Genomic DNA, 25,644 nt, shown 5'->3' with positions numbered 1-25,644 from the left:
ATACTTGGGGCCATATTTTTAAGACGAGAGGAGAAAGATTTTACAAAGACATGAGGGGCAATTCCTTTATTACACAGGGAGTGGTTCCTGTGTGGAATGAACTATGACAATGAGAGAGGGAAGTAGAACTGGATGGTTCTAAAAACCTAACACAGGCACTACAGACTAAGTAATCTCTTCCTTTGCTGCAGGATTCTCAGATATTTGCTCACACATATTTGACACAGATGTATTTGCAGAAGCACTATTATTAGTCTAGATGATTTGCAGTGCACACACTTTATTGACCATTGATTTGTGGGATTCTTAAGCTACTGTCTAAAGAAGAGATTTTACAAATAGACCTTTTGTGGTCTGCACACCTGTTCATACAGGAAGCCAGAGTTCGGACTGCTGTCTGGGCTAGCAACAGTCTGGTCCAAGGATGAGTAGATGCAGCAACTTCGAAAAGCATCTCCGAAGGCAGGTTCCATCCCACTAACATTGGGCTGAGAGAAAGAGGAGAATAATCATTAGAGTTCACAACTAGATGTACTCATTAAAAAAAATACACATTTACAGTGCCTGCCCCCAACGGATCATGAGCAAAGCAACTGCTGATGCCAGAATCACCTACTTGCTAATCCTTTGTCAGGCAGAATGGTGATTTGCTTTGTAAATCCCGGCAGGATTAAAGCAATCTGGTCACACCCTGGCTGCACTTTGAGGTGAGCCTCCATTAGATTAGCCCTTTGCTGGCTCTTACTCCTGATCTTCTTTGGCAGCAAATCCTTTGACAATGGGATCCTTTGCAACCAGTACAGAAAGCAAAACATGCTTAACTGATGCAACAAAGGAAAGGCTTGCTGCACTCCGAGCACTTAAGAGCACTACAGGGCTTTGCAGGTTACCGTGGCAGCATCACGGTGACTCATACTTCCAGGAGATAGTTAGAGCTGGATTAAAAGCATCATGTGTAATTGGATATGACATATATTTTGAAAATGACGATGCAGGACGCTTTACTTTGCTGCTTTAGCTACAGGATGAACAGGGAAGCGGGAGTCACTCACTCAGTTTTTAGGTGTGTCCTGGTGTGTGACACTCTAGCGCAGCTCAACTCGCAGACCCTTATGCAGAGACCAGAATGCAGGCTGGCTGTCAGCTCTCAGAATGACAGACGTACTATGCCATGGGAAGGAAGCCATTCAGTGTAGGCTCTTCAAATGACCATCGTGACTGCCTGCAAAAGCCCTGCCTTTTCCCTGTGACTCCCGCACATAGCCTCTGCTGAAATAATCATCCAATGCCCCTCTCGAATGCCTCAATGGTATCTGCTCCCCATCCTACATCTTCAGGCAGTACAGTACATTGCAGACCCTATCTTGTTAGCTCAGTTGATTGGACGGCTGCTTTGGGATGCGGAACAATGTCAATGGCGCAGAATCAATTCCTACACTGGCTAAGGTCACCACCAAGTTATCAACCTCAGCGCTCAGACTCTCAGGTTAAACTCATCATCAGGAGAAAGTGAGGACTGCAGATGCTGCAGAGTCAGAGTCAAACAGGGTGGCGCTGGAAAAGTACAGCAGGTCAGGCAGCATCCGAGGAGCAAGAGAGTCAATGTTTCGACTCATCAGGAAGTCCTTCATAAGTCCTCACCATCAGTCTAATGAAAGAACAGCTTGATAGTTCTTTTGGAATATGGGACTTTATCTTTACCATCAAAAGGCCTTTGAATGAGATATTTAACCTTGTCCCTCTCTGCCTTCTCAGGTAGATGGAAAGATCTAGATTGAGAGTAGCATGGTGGCTCAGTGGTTAGCACTGCTGCCTCACAGTGCCAGGGACCCAGGTTCAATTCCACCCTCAGGCAACAGTCAGTGTGGCGTTTGCATACTCTCCCAGTGTCTGTGTGGGTTTCCTCAGAGTGCTCCGGTTTCCAAAGTGCATGTTAGGAGGATGTGCCGTGCTAAATTGTCCAGTGTTCAGAGATATGCAGACTAGGTGGGTTAGCTATGAGAAATGTGGGGTGATAGGGTCTGGGTGGGATGCTCTTCAGAGAGTCAGCGAGGACTCAATGGGTCAAATAGTCTGCTTCCACACTGTAGGGATTCTATAATTCCATAAAATTCTCAAAGAAAATCAGGTATGTCTCGGCAAATTTGTAATCCTTAATCTTTTACCCTGTTTATCCTTTAAAAGGCTGTGGGCATCGCTGACAGTCAGGGACATAACAGATAATGTCAGTGGTCGCAAACTACGAAGAAACATAAAGCAGACAGTGAGTCCTTTAGAAATCTGAAAGTAGGTCACAGCAGCTGAACTACGTTTGCATTACAATCTATTGGCGTCTGGTACAGCAACAGGTCAGATTTAAACATTCTCATCCTTTGCTCAAATCACCTGGCTCCATCTTTGTAATCTCCTCCCGCCCACACAACTCGCAGAGAATTCTGTCCCTCCATCTCCAGCTTTGAATTGCCCAGGTTTTTTCTGTGCCAACATGGGCGGTCGCTTTGACCCGGAACCTTGGAACCTCCTTCCTAAAACTCTCCTCTCTCCTTAAAAAGAGGTTTATCAAGTCTCTCTGTTTGAGCTTTTGGGATCATAGAGTCATAGAGATGTACAGCATGGAATAGACCTTTTGGTCCAACTTATCCATGCCGACCAGATATCCTAAAGTAATCTAGTCCCACCTGCCAGCAATTGGCCCATATGCCTCTAAACCCTTCCTATTCATATACCCATCCAGATGCATTTTAAATGCTTTAATTGAACCAGCCTTCACCACTTCCTCTGGCAGCTCATTCCAGACACACGTCATCCTCTGCGTGAAAAAGTTGGCTCTTAGGTCCCCTTTAAATCTTTCCCCTCTCACCTTAAACCAATGCCCTCTAGTTCTGGACTCCCCAGCCCAGGGAAAAGACTTTGTCTATTTACCCTATCCACATTCCTCAATTTTCTAAACCTCTACAAGGTCACCCCTCAGCCTCCAACACCACAGGGAAAATAGCCCCAACCTATTCAGCCTCTCCCTGTAGCTCAAACCCTCCAACCTTGGCAACATCCTTGTAAACCTTTTTATCTCTTAGTAGTACAGCACCCTTTCTGTGTGCTCTCTCTTACACTAGCTGAAGGTGCTACCAAAATGCAAATTGTTAGTGTTTTGAGAAAGGGAAAGAGGACTGGAAGATACGGCAGTAAGCTGCATAAATGCTTACAGTAAATCCTTCAGGACTTGATGGATTAAAACCTGCTTCGAGAGGTGAATTTATTGATCCAGGACATGCCCCTTGCATAGTTATTTCTAAGTTCACACCAGTAATTTGAGATCTAAAACTGGAAGAGTTGAGGCTGAACGTTGTTTTCTAGTCTATGTGTGGGATTGTGAGCACAAGACAGGTCGCAGACAAATGGCTTCAAATGGTTTTCAATGAGTGTTGACTGGAATCAAGACAAGTTTGGCTGGATTGTTTCAGGATTGCCAGATGATTGGTATGTTAAGTGTTCAACTCTTCCCAATCTGCCCCTCAGCTGACTTTACTGAGATGAGGAGAAATGTTTTCACCCAGAGAGTAGGCGAAAGTGAGGACTGCAGATGCCAGAGATCTGAGTCAAGATTAGAGTGGTGCTGGAAAAGCACAGCAGATCAGGCAGCATCCGAGGAGCGGGAAAATTGACGTTTCGGGCAGGAGCCCTTCATCAGGAATTCCTGGTGCTTCTTGGATGTTGCCTGACCTGCTGTGCTTTTCCAGCACCACTCTAATCTTCACCCAGAGAGTGGCGAGCCTATGGAACACACTGCCTCAGAAGGCATTTAGAGCCAAAATATTGTTTTAAACAAGGAGATAATACTTGGTTCTGCAGGCTAAAGGACCTATGAGGGGAATGTGGGCACAGCTTGGGTGATTAGTCATGATCATTTGAAGGACTGAGTGGTTTTCTCTTATTCCTAGTTTCCATGTGTTTATATCTTTGTGTTCCTCAGTTCCTGATAGTGCAGAAACCCCATCATCACTGTGTGTTAATAACTGGGTGACAACCTGCATTCCTTTGCACATCAGGTGATAACTAACACCTCAGAGCACCATTTCCAAATGTAGGTGATGACAAATGAAATCCTCATTGCGGGTTAATCTGAGCAGTAAATGGCATCAGAAAAGTCCAGTAAAACACCTCTCCGAGGTTAAAGCAAGTTCCTGCCACAAAGCAGTCTAGAGAAGGCCAGGTTGCCCACACTGTCAATCCTAAAGTGTCTTTTTTTTTTACAGAGCAGTAAAGGTTGGAGGGTGACACCATAAGATGTAGGAGCAGAAGTAGGCCATTCAGCCCATCAAGACTGCTCCCCCATTCAGATAGATCACTATTGATCAAATAATCCTCAACTCACTTCCTGGCTATTCCCCATTACCCTTGATTTCCTTACGGAGGAAAAAAAATCTGCTTCTCAGCCTCAAATGCACTTAACAACCCAACATCTACAACCTTTGCAGTAAAGAATTCCACAGATCCATAACTTTCAGAGAATTAAATGTCTTAAATGTGCAACCCCTCATTCTGAGATTATGCTCTTTGTTTCTCCTTGTCAGAGAGAGTCTAGGACCAATTTCTCTGCATTGAAAGCTTTCAAGTTCCCTATGAATCCTATACATCTCTATAAGGTCACCTCTCCTTCTTCTAACCTCCAGTTAGTACAGGCCCAACTTACTCAACCTCAACTCATAAGACAGTCCCTCCATTCCCAGTATCAGCCCAGTGAACCTCGCCCGGACTGGCTCCAATGAGCAAATGGCTGCAGTGAACAGGTGTACTCCACTGAGTACAGATGCAGAGTCCTCAACCACTCCTCATATGACTAGCCCTTCATTCTGGCATCATTCTTGCAAATCTCCTCTGGACCCCCTAAAACGCCAGCACATCTTTCCTCAGATATGGGACCCAAAACTACTCACAATATTCCAAATGTGGTCTATACAGCCTCAGTGGTACATCCCTGCTCTTGTTTTCGCGTCCTCTTGAAATGAATGCCAATGTTGCATTCGCCTTCCTAACTGCCGAATGATCTGTATCCCAGCATCTGCAGTTTTGTTCTATTTTAAGAAATCTGCTGTCCTTGCCCAGACAGGCCTCCAGAATGTGATTGACTCTTATCTGCCCTCTGAAATGATCCAGCAAGCCACTCACTTCAGAGGGTAATTTGGGATGGGTAACAAATCAACAGTGGCAACCTACAATTATTAAAAATAAACTCCTTTTGGATAAATGTTTAGTAACCAATAGGTAGATGGGGCTTCAGAGCTTTTTCTAGTTCTAACCTTCTAGGAAATTCCCCTTACCTGCCAAATACGATCATAGTCGCATCACAACATGACTCAGAGTCATCTAGAGGCTCATTAAACCCTATTTCTACTCCTGACCACCCACAACAACAATAATATTCTCACTTCAATGGGCGTGAAGCACTTCAAGATGTTTAATGTTAAATTGGAAAATGATAGTCCCTTATTGGGCAATTCATCTCAGTTTTATTCAAAGACATATAGAACTCAAGAGCGCAAAACCAGTCTCTAAGCCTTTATGCTCTGCACAGCCCCTTCACTCACACCATCAGAATCGCCTACTTCTTCCTCCTTGGTGTACCTACTTAACTTCCTTTGAAATCTCTCTTCATTACAAGCTATGCTCCCTGCCAAATACTGCTTTCCAATTCACCTCCGTAGGTATCCTGTAGACCTCTGCCGAAACTAAATATCACACAAAGCTTGTCTGCAGCAAGGTAAAGCGATCACATCAAGCAATGCCATGTGCACATCCTCCAACACAAGACTTTAAAAAAAAATTCGAAAATATTCTTATTTGCATAATATGGAAAAGTAAGAAGAGGCAATTGGAAAGGTCAACTTTGAATAAGTAAATACCTTGGGATCCCATGAGCTATAGGAACTAGTCACATCGGACAGACAGACAAACACATGCATACTTGCAACCAAAAGCAGACTGAGGTCAGGAGGTCTATTAGACGATGCAAACCAAAATAAAACAGATAGAAACTACAACTTCCTCCTGGTTTGATCTGAGTTGAGCTGCAGCGGGTCGGACTATTCTCCAGGAAACACTGCAGCAATTGCTAAGTGGGGTTTGTTATTTTGTTTAGCTTCTGCAGGTGGTCTGGCAAGTAGCCAGAGGAAGAGGTTCAACTATATTTGGCGGAGAAGAAACTTGACACTCAGGACTGCCTTGTGCTACAGCTGCTTTGGGGTCAACGTCAGCCGTGGCTGTTGTTCCCTAATGAAATAGTTCCATTGCAAACCTAAGGCAGCCACTGTCAGCCCAGACAGGGAGCATTGAAGGGGGTAGTCTAATTGTTGCTGAATTATCAATGCAGCGAGCCAGGAAATGGTTTGGGGGACCCAGGGTTCGAATGTTACCACAGCAGATGGCAGAATTTGAATTCAATGCAAGTCTGGAGTTAATGATGTAATGATGACCATTGTTGATTCACCTAGCTCACTTTAAATGAAGGAAATCCATCAGCTGGTCTGGTTTACAGGCAACTCCAAACAATGTGGCGGACTCCAGAACTATGTTCTGAAATAGCTGAGCAAGCCAGTCATTACGGGGAACTAGGGATGTGCAATAAAATGCTGGTCCAGCCAGCAATGCCCAAATCCGGTGAATGACTAAAAGAAAATTGCACACTCTCGTACCATCCAGAGAAAGGTGATCCCCATCCAGGCAGGTCACTGAGCAGGGGGTCAGGAATGTTTCTCTCCATAGCACTGGAGTTCATTCATTCATTTGTTTTCATTGTGTACATCGTGGGCTTATGTCTCCCTTCTCTCGGGCTTTCTTCAAGCCTCAGTCCACACCTTAATGTGATCCACACATCTGATTATCCTCTTTGTGTTTTTAATCTACATTTTCTCTTTCAGTTGTTGCTAGTTCTGTCTGGTGAATGGGTGGGTGGGTGAGTGAGTCTGTGTGTGTCTCTCTCTCTCTCTCTCTAGTAAAATATATACATTTGCCTCTACATAAAGAAGGGGCCGTTATGGTCTTTCCATCCATTGTCTGCTCTTGGTTATGTTGCTCTCTGCAACTAAACTTGGCAATCTTCTGGATTTTTGGACTTTTCTACCGCGATCTAACCTAGGCAGTTGGGTTTCCGTTAATCTGTCAACTGAGCAAGCTCGGTAGAAAGACCCAATCTCATTTTCCCAGGGGAAGAAAGGCTCTTATCACTGTCTCTCTCACACCTTAAGGATGTTCCCAAAGCAGTTTGAAACCTGCACACAGTGCAGTCATCAATATAATATAGAATGCATTGCAATTTGCATAGGGGAAGATTCCATCAATAGTAATCTGATCATGACAATCTCGCAGTGTAGTCTGAGGAATAAGCATCAATCCAGGACACTTGGGGTAACACTAATCCCCCCTCACTCTTGCTCGCTTTCAAAGTAGCACTGCGGGAACTTTTACATATATCTTGGACAGCATGCTGGGCCTCACTTTGGGCGGCACGGTGGTACAATGGTTAGCATTGCTGCCTCACAGCGCCTGAGACCCGGGTTCAATTCCTGCCTCAGGCAACTGTCTGTGTGGAGTTTGCACATTCTCCCTGTGTCTGTGTGGGTTTCCTCCGGGTGCTCCGGTTTCCTCCCACAGTCCAAAAATGTGCAGGTCAGGTGAATTGGCCATGCTAAAATTGCCCATAGTGTTAGGTGAAGGGGTAAATGTAGGGGAATGGGTCTGGGTGGGCTGCTCGTCGGTGTGGGCTTGTTGGGCCGAAGGGCCTGTTTCCACACTGTAAGTAATCTAAACACCTCATCTGAAAAGTGGCAATTGCAACATTGCAGCACTCCCTCAGTCCTTTATTGGAGTGCCCAGTTAGAATTTGCGCTCAAGTCCCTGGTGCGAGACTAGACGCTGATGGAAACGCAGGTCCTTCTTTTAGTGTTATTCCCTAACAGAAATCAGAATCAAAGGAAATAAGGAGAGGGCATGAGAGAAATAATTTTGTCCATTCTGAAGGCTTTGTGACATGCCCATCTGCCAGCACACAAACAGGCTTTCCTATCAACCACAACATTTCATTGTAATTAACACAATGTTGAAATAAAAATGAATAAAAACAAAATTTTTGCCATTAACCTGAATGGAGCCTGTTCCCTTCCAATAAATCTAACATTTCTGAGGGACAGAAATCTGCCATCCTCACCTGGTCTGGCCTAGGTGTGACTCCAGATCTACAGCAATGCGTTGACCCTTAATTGCCCTCTGAAATGGCTGAGCAAGCCACTCAGTTCAAGGGCAGCTAGGGATGAGCAATGGATGCTGGTCAGCATGAGTAAACAATTTTTTAAAAACACACTCGACAAGATTATGGCAAGTGGTGACAATACCATTTCTGCCCATACGTGTGCACATGCGTGGTCAGATTAAGTTTGAGTCACAAAGATGGACAAGACAAGGGTCAAGAAATTGGATTTTCTAGGCCCCTTCTTTATGTAGAGGCAAATGTATACATTTTACTAGAGAGAGAGAGAGAGACACACGCACACACAAACACAGACTCACTCACTCACTCACTCACTCACCCATTCAACAGACAGAACTAGGCAGGGCAGGTGAGGCGTTCAGGGTAGTATGTTAAGAATAAACAGAGAAGCTCATACCTGTGGCATGACCGAGCCTAAGTTGGTGCCTCAGAACAGGAACAAAATGTGGCAGGCCCCCAAAATCAGTTGGCACGAAAATGCTTTCTACAGCAAAACGAATCGGTCAAAACTCCCCAAGGACAGTAGGAGTTCGGTGATCAGGGACGATTAGAAAGAAAATTATTTACGGCTCAAGTCTGTTCCATCTGGCAGTATTCGATTTCTTCAATGTTGGCTCTATGAAGGGGGAGCAAAGAGAGAGAGAGAGAGAGAGAGGGGGGGGGTTGGAACACTATATTTGAAAAGAAATACATGGTTTGACGTTCATTACTTCGATCAGAAAGGTTGAGGTCTTCGACACAAACAATCAAAGCCGCCAAAGCTACAGACTGCAACCTGGCACAGTTAAAGCAGGATCAAGTCAAATCACATGAACGCAGAATCCCCTTCAAAGCTCTCTGTCACAAAGAGGGCAGTGTCTGATTAAGCACCTATTTCAGGGAATACAAGAAACTGCACAGCCTCCTGTCCCGAAATAACATTTTGCAAAAACAGACAGGCCGTCACAGGTTAAAGCAGGTTTATCAATTCATAACATCTACCTCCAAAACGGGAAATATAAAGCCAATAATCAAAACATTTGATGGACCATGATAAACACGTTTGTAGAAGAATCTTACTTGGCTACAAATGTTTGACCGCAAACTTTTCTTTTGAAATGTAAAGTAAAAGGAACATTGGGTAAACATCAACATTCTCTCTTATCACCTTGCCAGCCTGCTGCAGCATTTAGGCTTGTACATCTCTGGGTCACAAGTTTTCCAAACTTAGAATGCGACACAACCTGGGTGAAGGGATCTCACTGCAGTACAATGTAAGTGTGTCTCAGTCTTTCTAAACGGTTAGTACGTTAAAGAGTCACAGAGTCATACAGCATGGAAACAGACCCTTCAGTCCAATCAGTCCATGCCTACCATAAATCCAAACCAAACTAGTCCCACTTGCCTGCACTTGGCCTATATCATGTACTTATCTTTTAAGTCTTTTAAATGTCTTTTAAACATCGTAACTGTACCTACATCCAGCACATCCTCTGGAAGTTCATTCCACAAATGACCCATTCTCAGTGTAAAAAATCTGCCTCTCACGTCTTTTTTAAAATCTTTCTCCTCTCACCTTAAAGATATGCCCCTTAGTCTTGAAAACCCCCATTCTAGGAAAACGTCCCCTACCATCCACCTTATCTGTACGCTGCATGATGTTATAAACCTCGACAAGGTCAAGGTTTAATCTTAAGCTCCAGTGAAAAAAGTCCCAGCCTATCCAGTCTCTCTTTATAACTAGGGGCAGCATGGTGGTTCAGTGGTTCCAACCCTCCATACCTGCAACATCCTGGTAAATCTCTTCTGCACCCTCTCCAGCTTAATAATATCCTTCCTATAACAGGGAGACCAAAACTGGACACAGTATTCCAGAAGAGGCCTCAGCAATGTCCTGTATAACCCTCAGTATAATGTCCCAACTCCTAAACTCAAAGGTCTGAACAATGAAGGCAAGCGTGTTGAATGCCTTCTTACCCACCCTGTCTGTGTGTGGCGCATACTTCAAGGAAAAATGCACCTGAACCCGCAGGTCTCTCTGTTCCACAATGCTGCCCAAGTCCCTACTTTTAACTGTATAAGTCTTTAATTATATAAGTTAGTTAATTATTATAATTATACAAGTTGGTTCATCTTCTGGTTAGTACAGGAAATTCAGATCATGATTAAGTTTATAGAGTCCTAGAGTTGTATCGCACGGAAACAGACCCTTCAGACCAACTTGTCCATGTCAACCAGATATCTTAAATTAATCTAGTCTCATTTACAAGTGTTTGGTCTATATCCCCATAAACCCTTCCTATTCATACACCCATCCAAATGCCTTTTACATGCTGTAATTGTAGCAGCTTCCACCACTTTCTTTTGCCATGATTAAGTGGCAGAGTGGAGTCGATGGGATGAATGGCCTTGCTTCTACTCCTGTCTTATGGTCTACTTTCTCTGGCAGCTCATTCCACATAGACACCACACTGTGTGGAAATGTTACCCATTGGGGCCCTTTTAAATCTTTCCCCTCTCACCTTAAACCTATGCCCGCTAGTTTTGGAGTACCCCAACCCAGGAAAATACCTTGTCTCTTTACCCTATCCATGCCCCTCATGATTTTATAAACCTCTATAAGGTCACCGCTCAGCCTCTGACGCTCCAAGGAAAACAGCCCCAGCCTATTCAGCCACTCCCTACAGCTCAAATCCTCCAACCCTGGCAACATTAGTGTAAATCATTTCTGGACCCTTTCAAGTTTCACAACACCTTTCCTGTAGTAGGGAGACCAGAATTCTGAAAGTGGCCTAACCAATGTCCTGTACAGCTGCAACATGACCTCCCAACTCCTATCCTCAACGCTCTGACCAATTAAGGAAAGCATTCCAAACGCCTTCTTCACTATCCTATCTACCTGCAACTCCACTTTCAAGGTATATGAACCCGCACTCCAAGGTCTCCATGTTCAGCAAAGCTCCCCAGGACCTTACCATTAAGGGTATAAGTCCGGCCCTGATTTGCCTTTTCAAAATGTAGCACCTCACTTTTATCTAAATTAAATTCCATCTGATCAAGATCCCACTGTGCTCTGAGGTAACCTTCTTTGCTATCCACTACACCTCCAATTTTGGTGTCATCTGCAAACTTACTAACTATACCTCCTATGTTCACATCCAAATCATTTACATAAATGACCAGCTTGTGGCCCACCACTGATCACAGGCCTCCAGTCTGAAAAACAACCCTCCACCATCACCCTCTGCCTTCTACCTTTGAGCCAGTTCTCCCCTGTATTCCATATGATCTAAGAGGATTCTGGGTAATCCAAGATGGAAGATAATAAGAAACTGTGGCTGTTAAGATCTGCTCCTTATGGAGATTTTTTTTTCAGGTGTTGGAGTTGACTTCCTCGAATTCTAGGAGCAGTAGTTACGTTTTGTAAGATGTTGCATTGTTTTGGAACTTTGGGGAGAAAAAAAAAATCAAAACAATGGCATTTTAAGAAAGAGAGAGAGAAACGAAGGCAGTGACCACATGCGAAGTGAATCCAAAAAAAGTTATTGGGGGCTATTCGTTAGGAAGTTATAACTGTAACTTTTAGGGAGCTAATTAAGATTTAACTTGTAAACTAACAGCCAATAGAGGGTTGTTCATGTCAGTTGGTGGGGTTTTGTGTTCTAGGCGAACGTCAGGACTGCAGATGCTGGAGATCAGAGTCAAGAGCGTGCTGCTGGAAAAGCACAGCAGGTCTCAGTGAAGCAGGAAAATCAACGTTTCTGGCAAAAGCCCTTGTGTTCTGCCTGCAAGATGTGATCAATCATGGACACTGAGAGCATCCCTGATAACGACATCTGCAGGAAGGTGTACCTAGCTTCAGGTGCTCATCGAACAAACAGATCGGCTTAAGCGGCAGTTGGAGACACTGAGGAGCATACAAATAGCGGACAGTGGCGTAGATAGAAGTTAGAGAAACACGGCCATACCCAAGGTAAAGGAAGATAGATGGTTGATCGTTAGATGGGGCAGGCTGTCAGTGCAGGATCCCCTGTCAAACAAGTTTTCCGCTTGGAATACTGATGATGGGGATGGCCCACCAGGTAATAGCAGCAACCAGAACAGTGGCACCATGGCTGGCTCTGCAGTACAGAGGGGAGAGACCAACAGTTATTGGAGATTCAGGGGCACATATAGGCACTTCTGTGGCAGTGAGAGAGATCCCAGGCTGGTATATTGCCTCCCTGGTGCCAGGGTCTTGGATCTCTCTGAGCAGGTAAGGACATCCTGAACTAGAAGGGTAAACAGACAGATGTCACTGTCCATATTGGTACAAATGACATGGTTAAGGTGAGTGACAAGGTCCTGCAATGATAATTCAGAGAGTTAGGTAGTAAGCCGAAAAGCAGGACCTCTAGGTAGTAATCTCAGGATTACTCTACATGCTGCTGAGGCTAGGAACAGAGATAGCGTGCAATTGAACATGTGGCTAAAGAGCTGTGGTAACTGGAAGGGCTTTAGATATGCAGATCATTGGAATGTCTTCCAGGGAAGTGGAACCTGTACAAGAAGGATGGGTTGCATCTAAACTGGAGACGCACCAATATCCTGGCAGGGAGGTTCCATAGTGTCACTTGGAAGGGTTTAAACTAGCATGGCACGGGGATGGGAACCGGAGTAGCAGGTCAGTATATATCAAGACTGGGAAAGAGCTTGAGACTAAGGAAAACATAGCTAAGAGGAAGAGCAGTCAGGAAGAGGTTGCTGAGCTCAGTGGAACTGGAGGCTTGGACTGTGTACTTGCTTCAATGCAAGAAGTCTAACAGGTAAAACCCTGGATTAATACATGCAATTAGGATGTTGCTATCACAGAGACATTGTTGAAAAACTGACAACATTGTCAGCTTAATGTTCCAGGATATCAATGTTTAGATGGGACAGAGGAGGAAGCAAAAGAGGTGGGGGAAGTTGCATTACTGGTTAGGGAGCATACCACAGCTGTGTTGGGGAAGGACACCCTGGAGGGATCTTGTATTACGAATAGAACTCAGGAATACGAAGCATGCAATCACAGTGCTGGGATAGTACTAAAGACCTCCCAGCTGTCAGCGAGAGATAGACCAAGAGATATGTAGTCAGACTGTGGAAAGATGTGAAAATAACAGGATTGTGGTGGTGGGTAATTTTAACTTGCCCCATATTGACTGGGACTTGCTTAGTGCTGGAGTTTTGGATAGTGTGCAATTTGTTAGGTGTGTGCAGGATGGTCTTTTGAAACAGTATGAGAGTCATCCAACAAGGCTGGGGGTCTTACTGGACCTGGTATTGGGAAATGAGCCCGGCCAGGTGACCAAAGTTTCAGTGGGGGAGCACTTTGGGAACAGTGATCATAATTCTGTAAGTTTTTGGATACTTATGGATAAGAGTGAACTTCGGACCAAAGTATTAAATTGGGGAGAGGCGATCTATAACTGAATCAGGCAAGAATTGGAGGATGACGATTGGCTGTTTGAAGGTAAACTCACATCTGACACGTAGGAATATTTTAAAGACCAGCTGATGAGAGTGAAGGACAGGCATGTTCCTGTGAAGGTGAAAGACCGGAATTGCAGGATTCAGGAACCTTGGATGGTGGGAGAAATTATCAGTGTGGCGCTGGAAAAGCACAGCCAGTCAGGCAGCATCCAAGGAGCAGGAGAATTGATGTTTTGAGCATAAGTTCTTCATCAGGAATGAGGCTTCTGCAGTCCTGACATCCTCCCCAGGGGAAATTGTTAGCTGAGTCAAAAAAAAGGAAGCATATCAAACATCAAGGCAACTAAAAACAGACAAAGTCCTTGAGGAATACAACAGGCTGAAACAGGGAGTTAAAGAGGGCTAAAAGGGGCTATGAAATGTCCTTGGCCAACAGGGTTAAGGATAATCCCAGGGCATTTTATATACATTAGGAACAAGAGGGCAGCGAGGAGAGAGTAGGCCCACTCAAGGATAAAGGCGGGAGGTTATGTGTCGAATCAGAGGAAATGGGTGCGATCCTTAAATGAGTTCTTTACATCAGTATTCACTAAACAGAGGGACATGAGGGATGCTGAGGTTAGGGAAAGGTGTGTGAATACTGTTGCTCAGGGCAACATAATGACAGAGGAAGTGTCGGGTGTCTTGAAATACATTAATATAGACAAATTCCAAGGGCTGAACAGGATCTATCCCAGGATACTGTGGGAGGCAAGGGAGGAAATAGCTGGGGCCTTAACAGATATCTTTGGATCAGAGTACTGGAGATTGGCCAATGATGTTCCTTTGCTTAAGCATGGAAACAGAGATAATTCTGGTAATCCTGGTGAGCCTGACAGCAGTGATAGTGAAGCTGTCGGAGAAGATACTGAGACACAGGATTTGTTCATATTTGGAAGTGCTTGGACTGGTTAGTGATAGGCAGTATGGATTAGTGTAGGGAAGATCATATCTCACCAATTTGATTGAGTTTTTATAAGGAGGTGAAAAGAATGATTGATGAGGGAAGGGCAGTGGATGTTGTCTACATGGACTTTAGTATGGCATGCAATAAGGTACCTCATGGCAGACTAATGCAAAAGGTGCAGTCTTATGGGATCCATGGCGAACTGGCTAGATGGATATAAAACTGTCTTGGTCTAAGATGACACAGTAGCGGTGGAAGAGCACTTTTCGGAATGGAGATCAGTAACTAGTGGCATTCAGATATACAAACAACAAAGGTCCCAGCACCGATCCCTGTGGAACACCACTAGTTATTGATCACCATTCTGGTGATCAAGAAGGCATACGGGGCTCTTGCCTTCATTGATTGGGGCATTGAATATAAAAGTTGGCAAACAATGCTGCAGCTCTACTAAACTTTAGATCGACCACGTTTGGAATATTACATGCAGTTCTGCTTGCCACACTACCAGAAGGACATGGGTGCTTTGGGGAGGGTGCACAGAAGGTTTACCAGGATGTTGCCTAGTCTGCAGGGTTTTAGTTAAGAGGAGAGGTTGGATAAACTCAGATTGTTCACGCTGGCGAGACTGAGGCTGAGGAGCGAACTGTTAGAGGTCTACAAAACTATGAGAAGCATAGATATGTTGGATAGAAAGAGACTTTTTCCCAGGGTGGAAAGGTCAACTACAGGAGGGCATGGGTTCAAGGTGAGAAGGGGCACCTTTAGGGGAGTAGTGCAGGGAAACATTTTCACACAGAGGGTGGTGGGTGCCTGGAATGCACTGCCAGTGGAGGTGGTGGAAGCAGGCATGTTTAAGGCATATCTTGATAGACATGTGAACGGGAGGTGAACAGAGGAATAGAAGCAATGTATGGGCGATAGGTAGCAGGTCTAAATAAGGACTAAGAATCAGCATAGGCTTGGTGGGCCAAACGGTAAAAGATCTCTAGTTAAGAACAGTCTCCAGCACTGAATATGCTTTCCTGAAACATTTCCAAAGCATCCAACTACTATTGCTCTCTGAAGTGGTTGGAGATATTTGCTTTTTTTTAAAAAAAAAAATGCCTCTACTGCTTTTTGAATTCCCAGTTTTCCTCAATAAACTTGCATTTATAAAATAACCTTTAATAAGTAACGCATGCCAAGGTACTTTTTAATGCCTATTAACATATGCCAACAGGGCACTTTCAATGTTTTATGTTAAGAAAAGAACACCTTTAAAAGGAGGTAATGGTATGGAAGTCAGGAACATTAGGAAAAGGTTCCAGGGCTTAGTGCCAAGGTGGTTGAAGGTGTGAGTACAAACGCCTCTTTATTCACTGCACATTTCTCCTCACCTTCAAAATCCTCCTAGGGGCCTCCAGACCACCTTTTTTCGTTAACTGACTTTATCCCTTAACTCAAGAGTTACATACGCAGCCAACCAGCTTTGAGGGAATATTGCTTCAAGGCAAGAGAGGGGGACACTACCACTTTGTAAAGAATCCGTCGTTTCTTTGTGAACTCCTACTCAAATGCTTCAACTGAGAATCAGTGTGGGACAGTTGGCTATGTTGACAGATAAAATTTTAAGACAACTGGTAAATTAACAAGGGGGAAAGACAGTGGTGTACTCTTACTTCACTGGCTTAGAAATCCAGTGAAGGTACTCAGAGCACAGTGGTAGTGTCCCTACCTCTGAGCCAGAAGACCCAGGTTCAAATCCCACCTGCTCCAGAGGTTAGTAATAACATCTCTGAACAGGTTGATTCCAAAACATCTAGAAATCTAGGGGCCCAAGCTAATGTTCTGTGTTCAAATTGAACCACAGTGCCTAGTGGAACTGAAAATCAATTAATAAATCAGGAATTAAAAGCTAATCTCAATAACGATGACCACGACAACAATCATCAATTGTAGTGAAAACCCATTTGATTCACTAATACCTTAATTGACCTGTTGCACTCTACATGAGAATCCAGAGGCAGGTCAAAGTTATTGACTTTTAACTGCCCTTTGAAATGGCCCAGCTTCAACTCAAGGGCAATTATGTACAAGCACAAGCACTAGGAGCAGGAGTAGGCTGTCTGGCCCTTCGAGCCTGCTCCACCATTCAATAAGAACATGGCTGATCTTTTTAGGGCCTCAGCTCCACTTACCCGCCCTCTCACTATATCCGTTAATTCCTTCATTGTTTGAAAAAAAAATCTATCTTAGCTTTAAAAACATTTACTGAAGTAGCATCAACGACTTCACTGGGCAGGGAATTCCACAGATTTACAACCCTTTGGGTGAAGAAATTCCTCTTCAATTGGAGAAGGTGATGGCCTCGTGGCATTCTTACTGTTGTCTGCATGGAGCTTGCACATTCTCCCAGTGGGTTTCCACCGCGTGCTCCGGTTTTCTCTCTCAGTCCAAAGACGTGAAAATTAGTTGGACTGGCCATACTAAAGCGCTGTGTAGCAATATGTACGTTAGTTGCATTAGCCATGGGAAATACAGGGATGGGTCTGGGTGGATTGGGCTTGTTGGACCCAATAGCCTGTTTCCACACTGTAGGGATTCTAAGGATCTTGCCCCAGAAAGAATACAGAAAATAATGGGGGGGGATTGTTAGGCAGGAAATGGTGATCTTGAATGCAGCAGGGGTGAAGAAGTCAGGACAAAAGAGAGGATTTGACAAACACAAATAAGGAGACGTTTTCAGGGCTACAGGGAAAGAGCAGGATGGGATGAGAACAGGTAGGACAGGTAGAGAGAATGGTGAGTAACACAACCCTGGCTTTCTTAATAGGGGCAGAGAAAACAAAGGTTGGGCTTGGGCATAAGAGTTCAGCTCGAGTATGGTGTCCAGTTGTGAATGCCACACTATTAGGAGGATGTGAACATATTGGAGAGAGTGCAGAAACTGTTTACAAGAGTGGTTCCAGAAATGTGGAACTTCATTCATGACGATCAGCTGAAGAAGTTGGGACTGCTCTCCTTAGAGAGAACAAGGCTAAAGGGAGCTCTGACAGAGTTTCTCAAAACAATGGGCAGGCTTGAACAGAACAGAGAGGGAGAAACTGTTCCTGCTCGTAAAAGGAACACAAACAAAAAGGGCATAAATGTAAAACAAACTGCAAAAGAAACAATGGTGAAGTGAGGAAAAGCTTTTTCACTCAGCGAACAGTTAGAGTATGGAATACACTGCCTGGAAAAGTGGTTGAGACAGGTTCAACTGGGACATTCAAGAGAGTATTCGATCATTATTTGGATAAAAATAATGTGCAATGCTATGGTGGGGGATAAAGCAGGAGATTGGCACTTGAGTAATGATGGCGAAAGTGGAGACTACAGATGTTGGACACCAGAGTTTAGATCAGAGTGGTGCTGGAAAAGCACAGCAGGTCAGGCAGCATCCGAAGAGTAGGAAAATCGACGTTTCGGGCAAAAGCATTTCATCAGGAATGAAGGGCTTTTGCCCAAAACGTCGATTTTCCTGCTTCTCCGGTGCTTTTCCAGCACCACTCTAATCTTGATTTGAGTAATGATTGTCATTTAATGAGTCAGTGCAGGCACGATGGGCCAAATGGCCACCATTTACGCCATGGCACCTCGTGGGCTGTGACTAACTGAATAGCTTTTCTTAAAAAGGAGCATTCTGAAGGTACAGCTGCCAATGGCAGGACACGAGGAAAATTAGGACGACACAAAAGGCCAGAACGTGTCCATCTTCTTCTCAATTTCTTTTAGGTCACTAATAGAGGAGGTAGGGAAAGGGGCGATGTATCTGCTGCAAATCAAGTTCGAGATGAAAGCCTCTTTGCTTCTCTATTCCCTTTTAAGATCCTGTTAAACAGCTGCCTGAGGAAAAAGCAGGGGCTTCAAAAGCTTGCTGTTCAAATAAACCTGTTGGACTATAAATTGGCGTTGTGTGATCTTTGACCTTCAACGCACTGTTCAAGAGGGACGGGACTGGGGGAGGCGTGGGTAAGGAGGGACACCTCACAACTAAAAAAGGGCTAACGTTGCAATGCTCATTAGGTGTTTTGCCAACAATAGTATCACAGTTGATAATTATCCTGAAAACAGGGGCCCTGAGCAGGGATGGAAATTTTAACAGGAACTGGAGGCAAAGAAAGGGCGGCACGGTGGCACAGTGGTTAGCACTGCTGCCTCACAGCGCCAGAGACCTGGGTTCAATTCACGCCTCAGGCGACTGACTGTGTGGAGTTTGCACATTCTCCCTGTGTCTGCGTGGGTTTCCTCCAGGTGCTCTGGTTTCCTCCCACAGTCCAAAGATGTGCAGGTCAGGTGAATTGGCCATGCTAAATTGCCCGTAGTGTTAGGTAAGGGGTAAATGTAGGGGGATGGGTGGGTTGCGCTTTGGCGGGTTGGTGTGGACCTGTTAGGCCGAAGGGCCCGTTTCCACACTGTAATGTAATTTAATCTAATCTAATCTAAAACATATTGTCCTAACTCTCATGGTCTGGTGGTAATGTCTCTACCTCTGGGACTGGAGACCTAGGTTCAAGTCCCACCTACTCTGGTGATGTGCAATAATATCTGAGCAGGTTGATTGAAAGGAAATCTAAAGTATCTTGCCTCCCAAGTTATAATGGGAAACGACTACGCTAAACATTCAACAGTCAATTTCAAACATCGTGTTTACTCAGAAATGGTTGCTGATCTATACAAATGTCACTTGAGCTTATGGTCACCATATTTAGCTCAGAAAACAATTGACCACAATTCCCATTTATAACTGCTCCAGAGAGTCTCAATTACATGGTGCGTAAATATTCACAGCACATTGTCTACTTGCAGCAGATAGCAATATTTGAATTCAATAAAAATCTGGACTAAAAAGCTAGTGGGATGACGACCGCAAAATCACTGCCCATTGTTGAAAAAAAAAACCATCCAGTTCACAAACGCCTTTTAGGAAAGGAAATGGATATCTGCTTATTCGTATCCAGTCTGGCCTACATGTGACTCCACATCCACAGCAGTGCAATTAACCCTTAACATTCCTATTGCCAATTACGGATGGGAAATAAATGGTGGCCGAGCCAGCGACACAAACTACCCACAAACAAACAAAAAAGATATGTCACAACGCCACAGCTAGCAACAAAGTCAAAAGGGTCAGGTTAAAAAGGAATACAACTGGCAAAGAAATTAACTGCCCTACTTAAAGCATGCAGACGATATACTGGGCACCAATGAAAAATAAGTAACATTCCCTCAAGCTTTTGGCCTATACTCAAGACAATCCCAGTTAAACAAACAGCTCCTTGATTAAACAAGCAACATGCAAAAAAAAGCTGCAAAAATTCAACTTACTTCAGCCACATGTTTGGTTTGGTTAACCCCAAATGCCAAGTGGCTGTATAGACATATGAGCTTGTGCCAAGAGGGGTCTATCAAAAAGCTCAGTGCTGCACACTGCAGTTTTGATGCTGCAGAAATAGCAATCACTGTCTCTCGATCTAACATCACAATTTTCAGGAAATTTGCAACTACCAAAGGCCCTAGTGGCAACTGCAAAGAGGTGCAGATAGGTAGAGGGCAGGTCTATCTCACCATGATTTCCTGTGAAGATCCTACTAGGGAGCAATTTTAATCTGAGGTGATGACTGTGAAGCTGAAGAGGTTGGGTTCTTATTCCCTGCCTTGTTTAACACAAGCGCCGTCTTAGATAATAGTTCTGAAATGGTTAATGTTGGACTCTGCATTAAGTTCCATGCAATCTGATGATGCTATTGGGACTAGGCAACAAAAGGCAAGGAATCTCAGAATCTCAAAAAAAAAGAGAACATTCTCAGACTCTTCAGTCTTTGTAGCATTGTCTATCTTACCAATGTATTTCGTCCCCGATTGAGGATGTCACAAAATACGTTGATGAAGATAGAGCAGTGGATGTGGTGCACATGGATTTTAGCAAGGCATTTGATAAGGTTCCCCATGGTAGGCTCATTCAGAATGTAAGGAGGCATGGCATACAAGGAAATCTGGCTGTCTGGATTCAGATTTGGCTGACCCATAGCAGGCAGACAGCGGTGGTAGACAGAAAGTATTCAGCCTGGAGCTCAGTGACCAGTGGTGTTCTGCAGGGATTGGTTCTGGGACCTAAGCACTTTGTGATTTTTATAAATGGTTTGGATGAGGAAATGGAAGGGTGGATTAGTAAGTTTGCCAATGACACGAAGGTTGATGGAGTGGTGGATAGCGTGGAGGGCTGTTGGAGGTTACAACGGGACATTGACAGGCAGATGGAGTTCAACTTGGAAAAGTGTGAAGTCACTCACTTTGGAAGGTCGAATTTGAATGCAGAATACAGGGTTAAAGGCAGGAATCTTGGCAGTGTGGAGGAACAGAGGGATCTTGGGGTCCACGTCCATAGATCCCTCAAAGTTGCCATCTAGGTTGATAAGATTGTTAAGACGACGTATGGTGTATTGGCTTTCATGAGCAGAAGGATTGAATTTAAGAGTCACGAGATTATGCTGCAGCTCTATAAACCCTGGTTAGACCACACTTGGAATAGTGTGTTCAGTTCTGGTCTTCTCATTATAGGACGGATGTGAAAGCTTTAGAGAGGGTGCAGAGGGGATTTATCAGGATGCTGCCTGGAATGGTGGGTATATCATAGAGTCATAGAGATGTACTGCACGGAAACAGACCTTTCGGTCCAACTCGTCCATGCTGACCAGATATCCCAACCTAATCTAGTCCCACCTGCTAGCAGTCTTATGAAGAAAGCTTGAGGGAGCTAGGACTTTTCTCATTGGAGCAACGAAGGATGGGGTTGATTGATAGAGGTGTACAAGATGTTGAGAGGCATAGACAGAATGGATAGCCAGAGACCTTTTCCCATGGCGGAAATGTCTATAATAAGGGGGCATACTTTTAAGGTAATTGAAGGAAGGTTTCGGGGAGATGTCAGAGATAGGTACTTTAGACAGAGAGTGGTGGGTGCATGGAATGTATTGCCAGCAGTTGGATACATTAGGGACATTTAAGTGACTCTTAGATAGGCACATGGAAGATAGTACAATGAAGGGTAGGTAGATTAGTCGGATCCTAGAGTAATATAAAAGGCCGGCACAACATCGATGACTGAAGGGCCTGTACTGTTCTGTACTGTTCTATGTTCTATATCTTGCTCAAGACAAACAGCCTTTTCTCATTAGACTAGAGTGACTTTACTCTATTATTGTAGACCAAAAAGGCCCCATAGACGAGGTTAGAACAGGTGGGGATGGCAACTGTCTACCCAACGCCATGTTGGCAGTCACTGGCAATGTATACTGCTACGAATCTTCAAACTTGAAGATTCAATCCAGCAGAAACATAGCAACTTTCTGCTCATGTTCCACTTTATGCTGTGGATGTGGCAGCTGAAAATGGCTGTATACTTTAGATTAGTAATCTCGAGGTTTAGACTAAATTTCCAGAGACTAGAGTTCTCACCAGGGCAGATGGGGAATTCAGATCCAAATAACTGAATTTGGAATAAAGCATTAACTATAAAACTGCTAGGCCATCATCAAAATGCATCTGATTCACTGATATCCTTTCGGAAAGGAAGTCTGCCAATCTTACCTGGTCTGACCTACATGTGACTCCCAGACCCTCAATGTGATTGACTTCTAACTGCTTCTGACATGGCCCAGCAAGTCACTCAGTTGGATTCCAGAAAGCGACTCACCTTCTTAAGGGCAGTGAGGATTGGGCTGGCCTTGTTAGCAATGTCTACACCTTGAGAAGATATGTTTTAATCAACCAGTTCAGAGATGTCATGGTGCACCTCTGGACTTGAACACCCTCCAGACCTCCAGGTCCAGAGTTAGTGACACCACCACTGCGTCGCAAGAGCGTTCTGAATAAAATCATATCCCATGGGAACAGGGTCAAATTAGCCCTTGTGTTCTCAACACGCACTTTAAAAGGAGGGAGGATAGGTCACGCAGGGGATGGTGGAAGCTGAATTTAGGGAAAAATGGAGTCCAAATGGCAATGCAAACAAATTGACTTTAAAGGGAGAAACTATTAAAGCAAGGAAGGGGGAGGGAGAGAAATTGGAAAAAATATTAATTGCAAAACAAATTTAAAGCCTTTGAGATTCACACAAATGTTACCAGAATCCGACCAGGAGAGACAGAGAAAATTTTGGCTCTTTTTCCTGGAAGAGCAAAGAGTCAGAACAGAATCAATAGAAATCTTCGAAAGGAAGGAAGTGTTTTAGAACATAGAACATAGAAGTTTCGACAGTGTGGATGTGGAGAAACTGCTTTTATCTGATCTGTTGGTGATAGAATCAAGAGTGAATGTGTTGGAGACAATTCCTGCAGGAATACAAATACAGAATTACGCATTGGGTCTAACTTTATTTAGTCACCCTAAACAATACTGCTCAGGGGCATGGAGCTTACTGCAAGATCACTTAATTTACAGCTTGATCTACCCACACATTCTCTCAGGACTCTATTAGAGCTTCTGCTCCCTTCCAGATTTTTCTTTGATGATCATGTATCACCATGAGACAGACTCTGATGTTAGTCCCATTACTCCGCAATGTTAAATTACACAGAACTTTGATAAGACCTTTCTTTGCAGTTCTGGTCGCTATGCTTCAAATAGGATATTGAAACTCCAGAGAGAGGGCAGGAAGGCAGACTGAAAAAAAAATAAATCAGTTGTAAAATAGAGATGAAACATGCTTTTGAGATTCACACAGATGCTACCGGAATCTGATGAGGAGATACTGACTCTTCTCACTGGAAAAGCAGGGATAAAAGTCTTCAAAGGTTTTGATAGCATGGATAGCATTGGAGTAGCACAGTAGTTAGCACTGCTATCTCACAGCAGGGGTGTGTGTGTGTGTGTGTGTGTGTACATTTTTGCAGTGTTCTGGTTCCTTTCACAGACCAAAGCTGTGCAGGTCAGATGGATCGGCCATTGTAAATATGAATTTACGGGAATAGGATGGATGCTCTTCAGAGGATTGGTATGGTATTGATGGGCTAAATGGCCTCTTTGCACACTGTATGGATTCTACTTGCAGAAACTACTTCTCTCTGATCTACTGATGATAGAATACAGTCAACAATAGCAAGAGTTGGAGAAAGTTCTTTACAGAAATTGCTGAGGATGGAGAACGTGTTCTGATATGCGAATGGTTGTAGCAAAGCTGGATACACAGACATCAGAAGAGGGGACAGAGATCACGGAGGAAACTAGACTGTCTGGAACTCATGTGGAAGATAACCACTGGCATAGCCACCTAGGCTAAATGGTAGGTTGTCTGTCGTGGTAATACAATATAACCCTGGACTAAGATACAGAGCAAGAGATCCACAGAACACTTTTTTTGATTTTAAAAGCAAATCTGCAGGAGCCGTGAACTATTTTGGCATGTCCATGAGGTCAAGGAAGTTGCTATATAAGTTCAAGGCTGTTCTTTCTTATTTCTTTCTCTACTTTGCCAAGAAAAGGAGACATACTCTGGGTATAATTTGTAGAGTTTAAAAAGCATCCAAAAGGATGCTCCTTAGCAAATAGCAGCCTGGGCCATGCTGACTACTTTGAATGCAAGCTCACGTACTCTTAGCCAAGTAGATAGTGTTCTAATGGGGGACAGTACTTATTGGTAATGTTACTGGACGAGTAATCCCAGAGAGCAGAAACAATGCTTCTGGAACGTACGTTCAATTCCCACCACAACAACCGGGGGGGGGAGTTAACTTAAACTAATCAGTAAATCTGAAATAAAAGGTGTGTCACATTAACCCACAGGGCTCATGAGTGGGCTTTGGGAAGAAAATCTGGTTTCATCTGGCCTACACTTGACTCTAGACCGACAGCAATGTTGTTGAATCTTATCTGCCCTCTGAAATGGCTCAAGCAAGGCACCATTCAAAGGCAATTAGGGATGGCCAACAATTGCTGTCAATGATGCACACATCCCAACTATAAGCAAAAGAGACTGAACTTCCAGTCGCATTTTAAGGTCATCTTTACAAATAATAAAATGTTAATTCTTTATTTTATATCTTTGTTCATTCCCTCATACCATTGTTGATTAGAAAGTAGAAGAGATCAGTTGGGTGGAGCTTGTGATATGTCAGCCAATTATCTCCCCTTCATCATTCTGAAAACTGTTGCCCAGACCAAATGAGATTAGGTTCCCTACAGTGTGGAAACAGGCCCTTCAGCCCAACAAGTCTGCATTGACCCTCCGAAGAGTAACCCACCCAGCCCCTCTGACTAATGCACCCAACACTATGGGCAATTTACCATGGCTAATTCACCTGACCTGCACATCTTGGGACTGTAGCAGGAAACCGGAGCACACAGAGGAAACCCACTCAAACACAGGGAGAATGTGCAAACTCCCCACAGACAGTTGCCCAAGGCTGGAATCGAACCGGAGATCTCACTGGTGCTGTGAGGCAGCAGTGTTAACCACTGAGCCACAGTGCCGCCTGTAGTTAAGTACAAACTGTAAAATTGGGCCAAAGTGATCCACGCTGATGTTCATGTTCCATCTTTTATGATGTAACCCTATCAAAATATCCTTCTGTCCCTTTCCCCTCTTATTTAATGGAAAGTTAGATAAATACATCTATGCTTCTCACTCAACTATCCCTACCCCTTGTGGTAGAAAGTTCTACATTCTAACTATTACTAAATCCTACATTGTAACCACTCACTGGGTGGACGGGGTTTCATGAATTCCCCATTGGATTGATCAGCAACTCTACTTATGGCCCACATACTGATTTCACACACAAGAATAGAAATATCTTCATCGACTGGGACTGCCATAGTGTTAAAGGTTTAGATGGAGAGGAAGTTCTTAAGTGTGTACAAGACAATTTTCTGATTCAGTATGTGGATGTACCTACTAGAGAAGGTGCAAAACTTGACCTACACTTGGGAAATAAGGCAGGGCAGGTGACTGAGGTGTCAGTGGGGGAGCACTTTGGGGCCAGCG

At 44.0% G+C, this 25,644-nt stretch overlaps 1 protein-coding gene across 3 annotated transcripts in view; it reads right to left on the bottom strand.

The window, feature by feature from the left end:
- Positions 1-25,644, bottom strand: part of LOC122561323 (CREB3 regulatory factor-like) — a 94,663-nt gene that overhangs the window by 53,508 nt on the left and 15,511 nt on the right. Inside the window, exons 1-3 of one of the 3 annotated variants that reach the window (XM_043713018.1) lie at positions 13,744-14,984; positions 8,658-8,876; positions 363-488 (exon numbers count right to left, since the gene is read on the bottom strand). In XM_043713018.1, the coding sequence (XP_043568953.1) occupies positions 363-488; positions 8,658-8,666 (135 nt within the window). In that variant the 5' untranslated portion in view covers positions 8,667-8,876; positions 13,744-14,984. Of the gene's footprint in view, positions 1-362; positions 489-8,657; positions 9,601-13,743; positions 14,985-25,644 lie in introns of those variants that run through there. The other 2 variants (XM_043713017.1, XM_043713016.1) reach the window with 2 other exon arrangements.

The sequence above is a fragment of the Chiloscyllium plagiosum genome, chromosome 22 (assembly GCF_004010195.1).
Source record: "Chiloscyllium plagiosum isolate BGI_BamShark_2017 chromosome 22, ASM401019v2, whole genome shotgun sequence".
Taxonomy (NCBI): Eukaryota; Metazoa; Chordata; class Chondrichthyes; order Orectolobiformes; family Hemiscylliidae; genus Chiloscyllium; species Chiloscyllium plagiosum.
The sequence above is the reverse complement of the archived record's forward strand: the minus strand, read 5'-3'. Positions and strand labels throughout refer to the sequence as shown.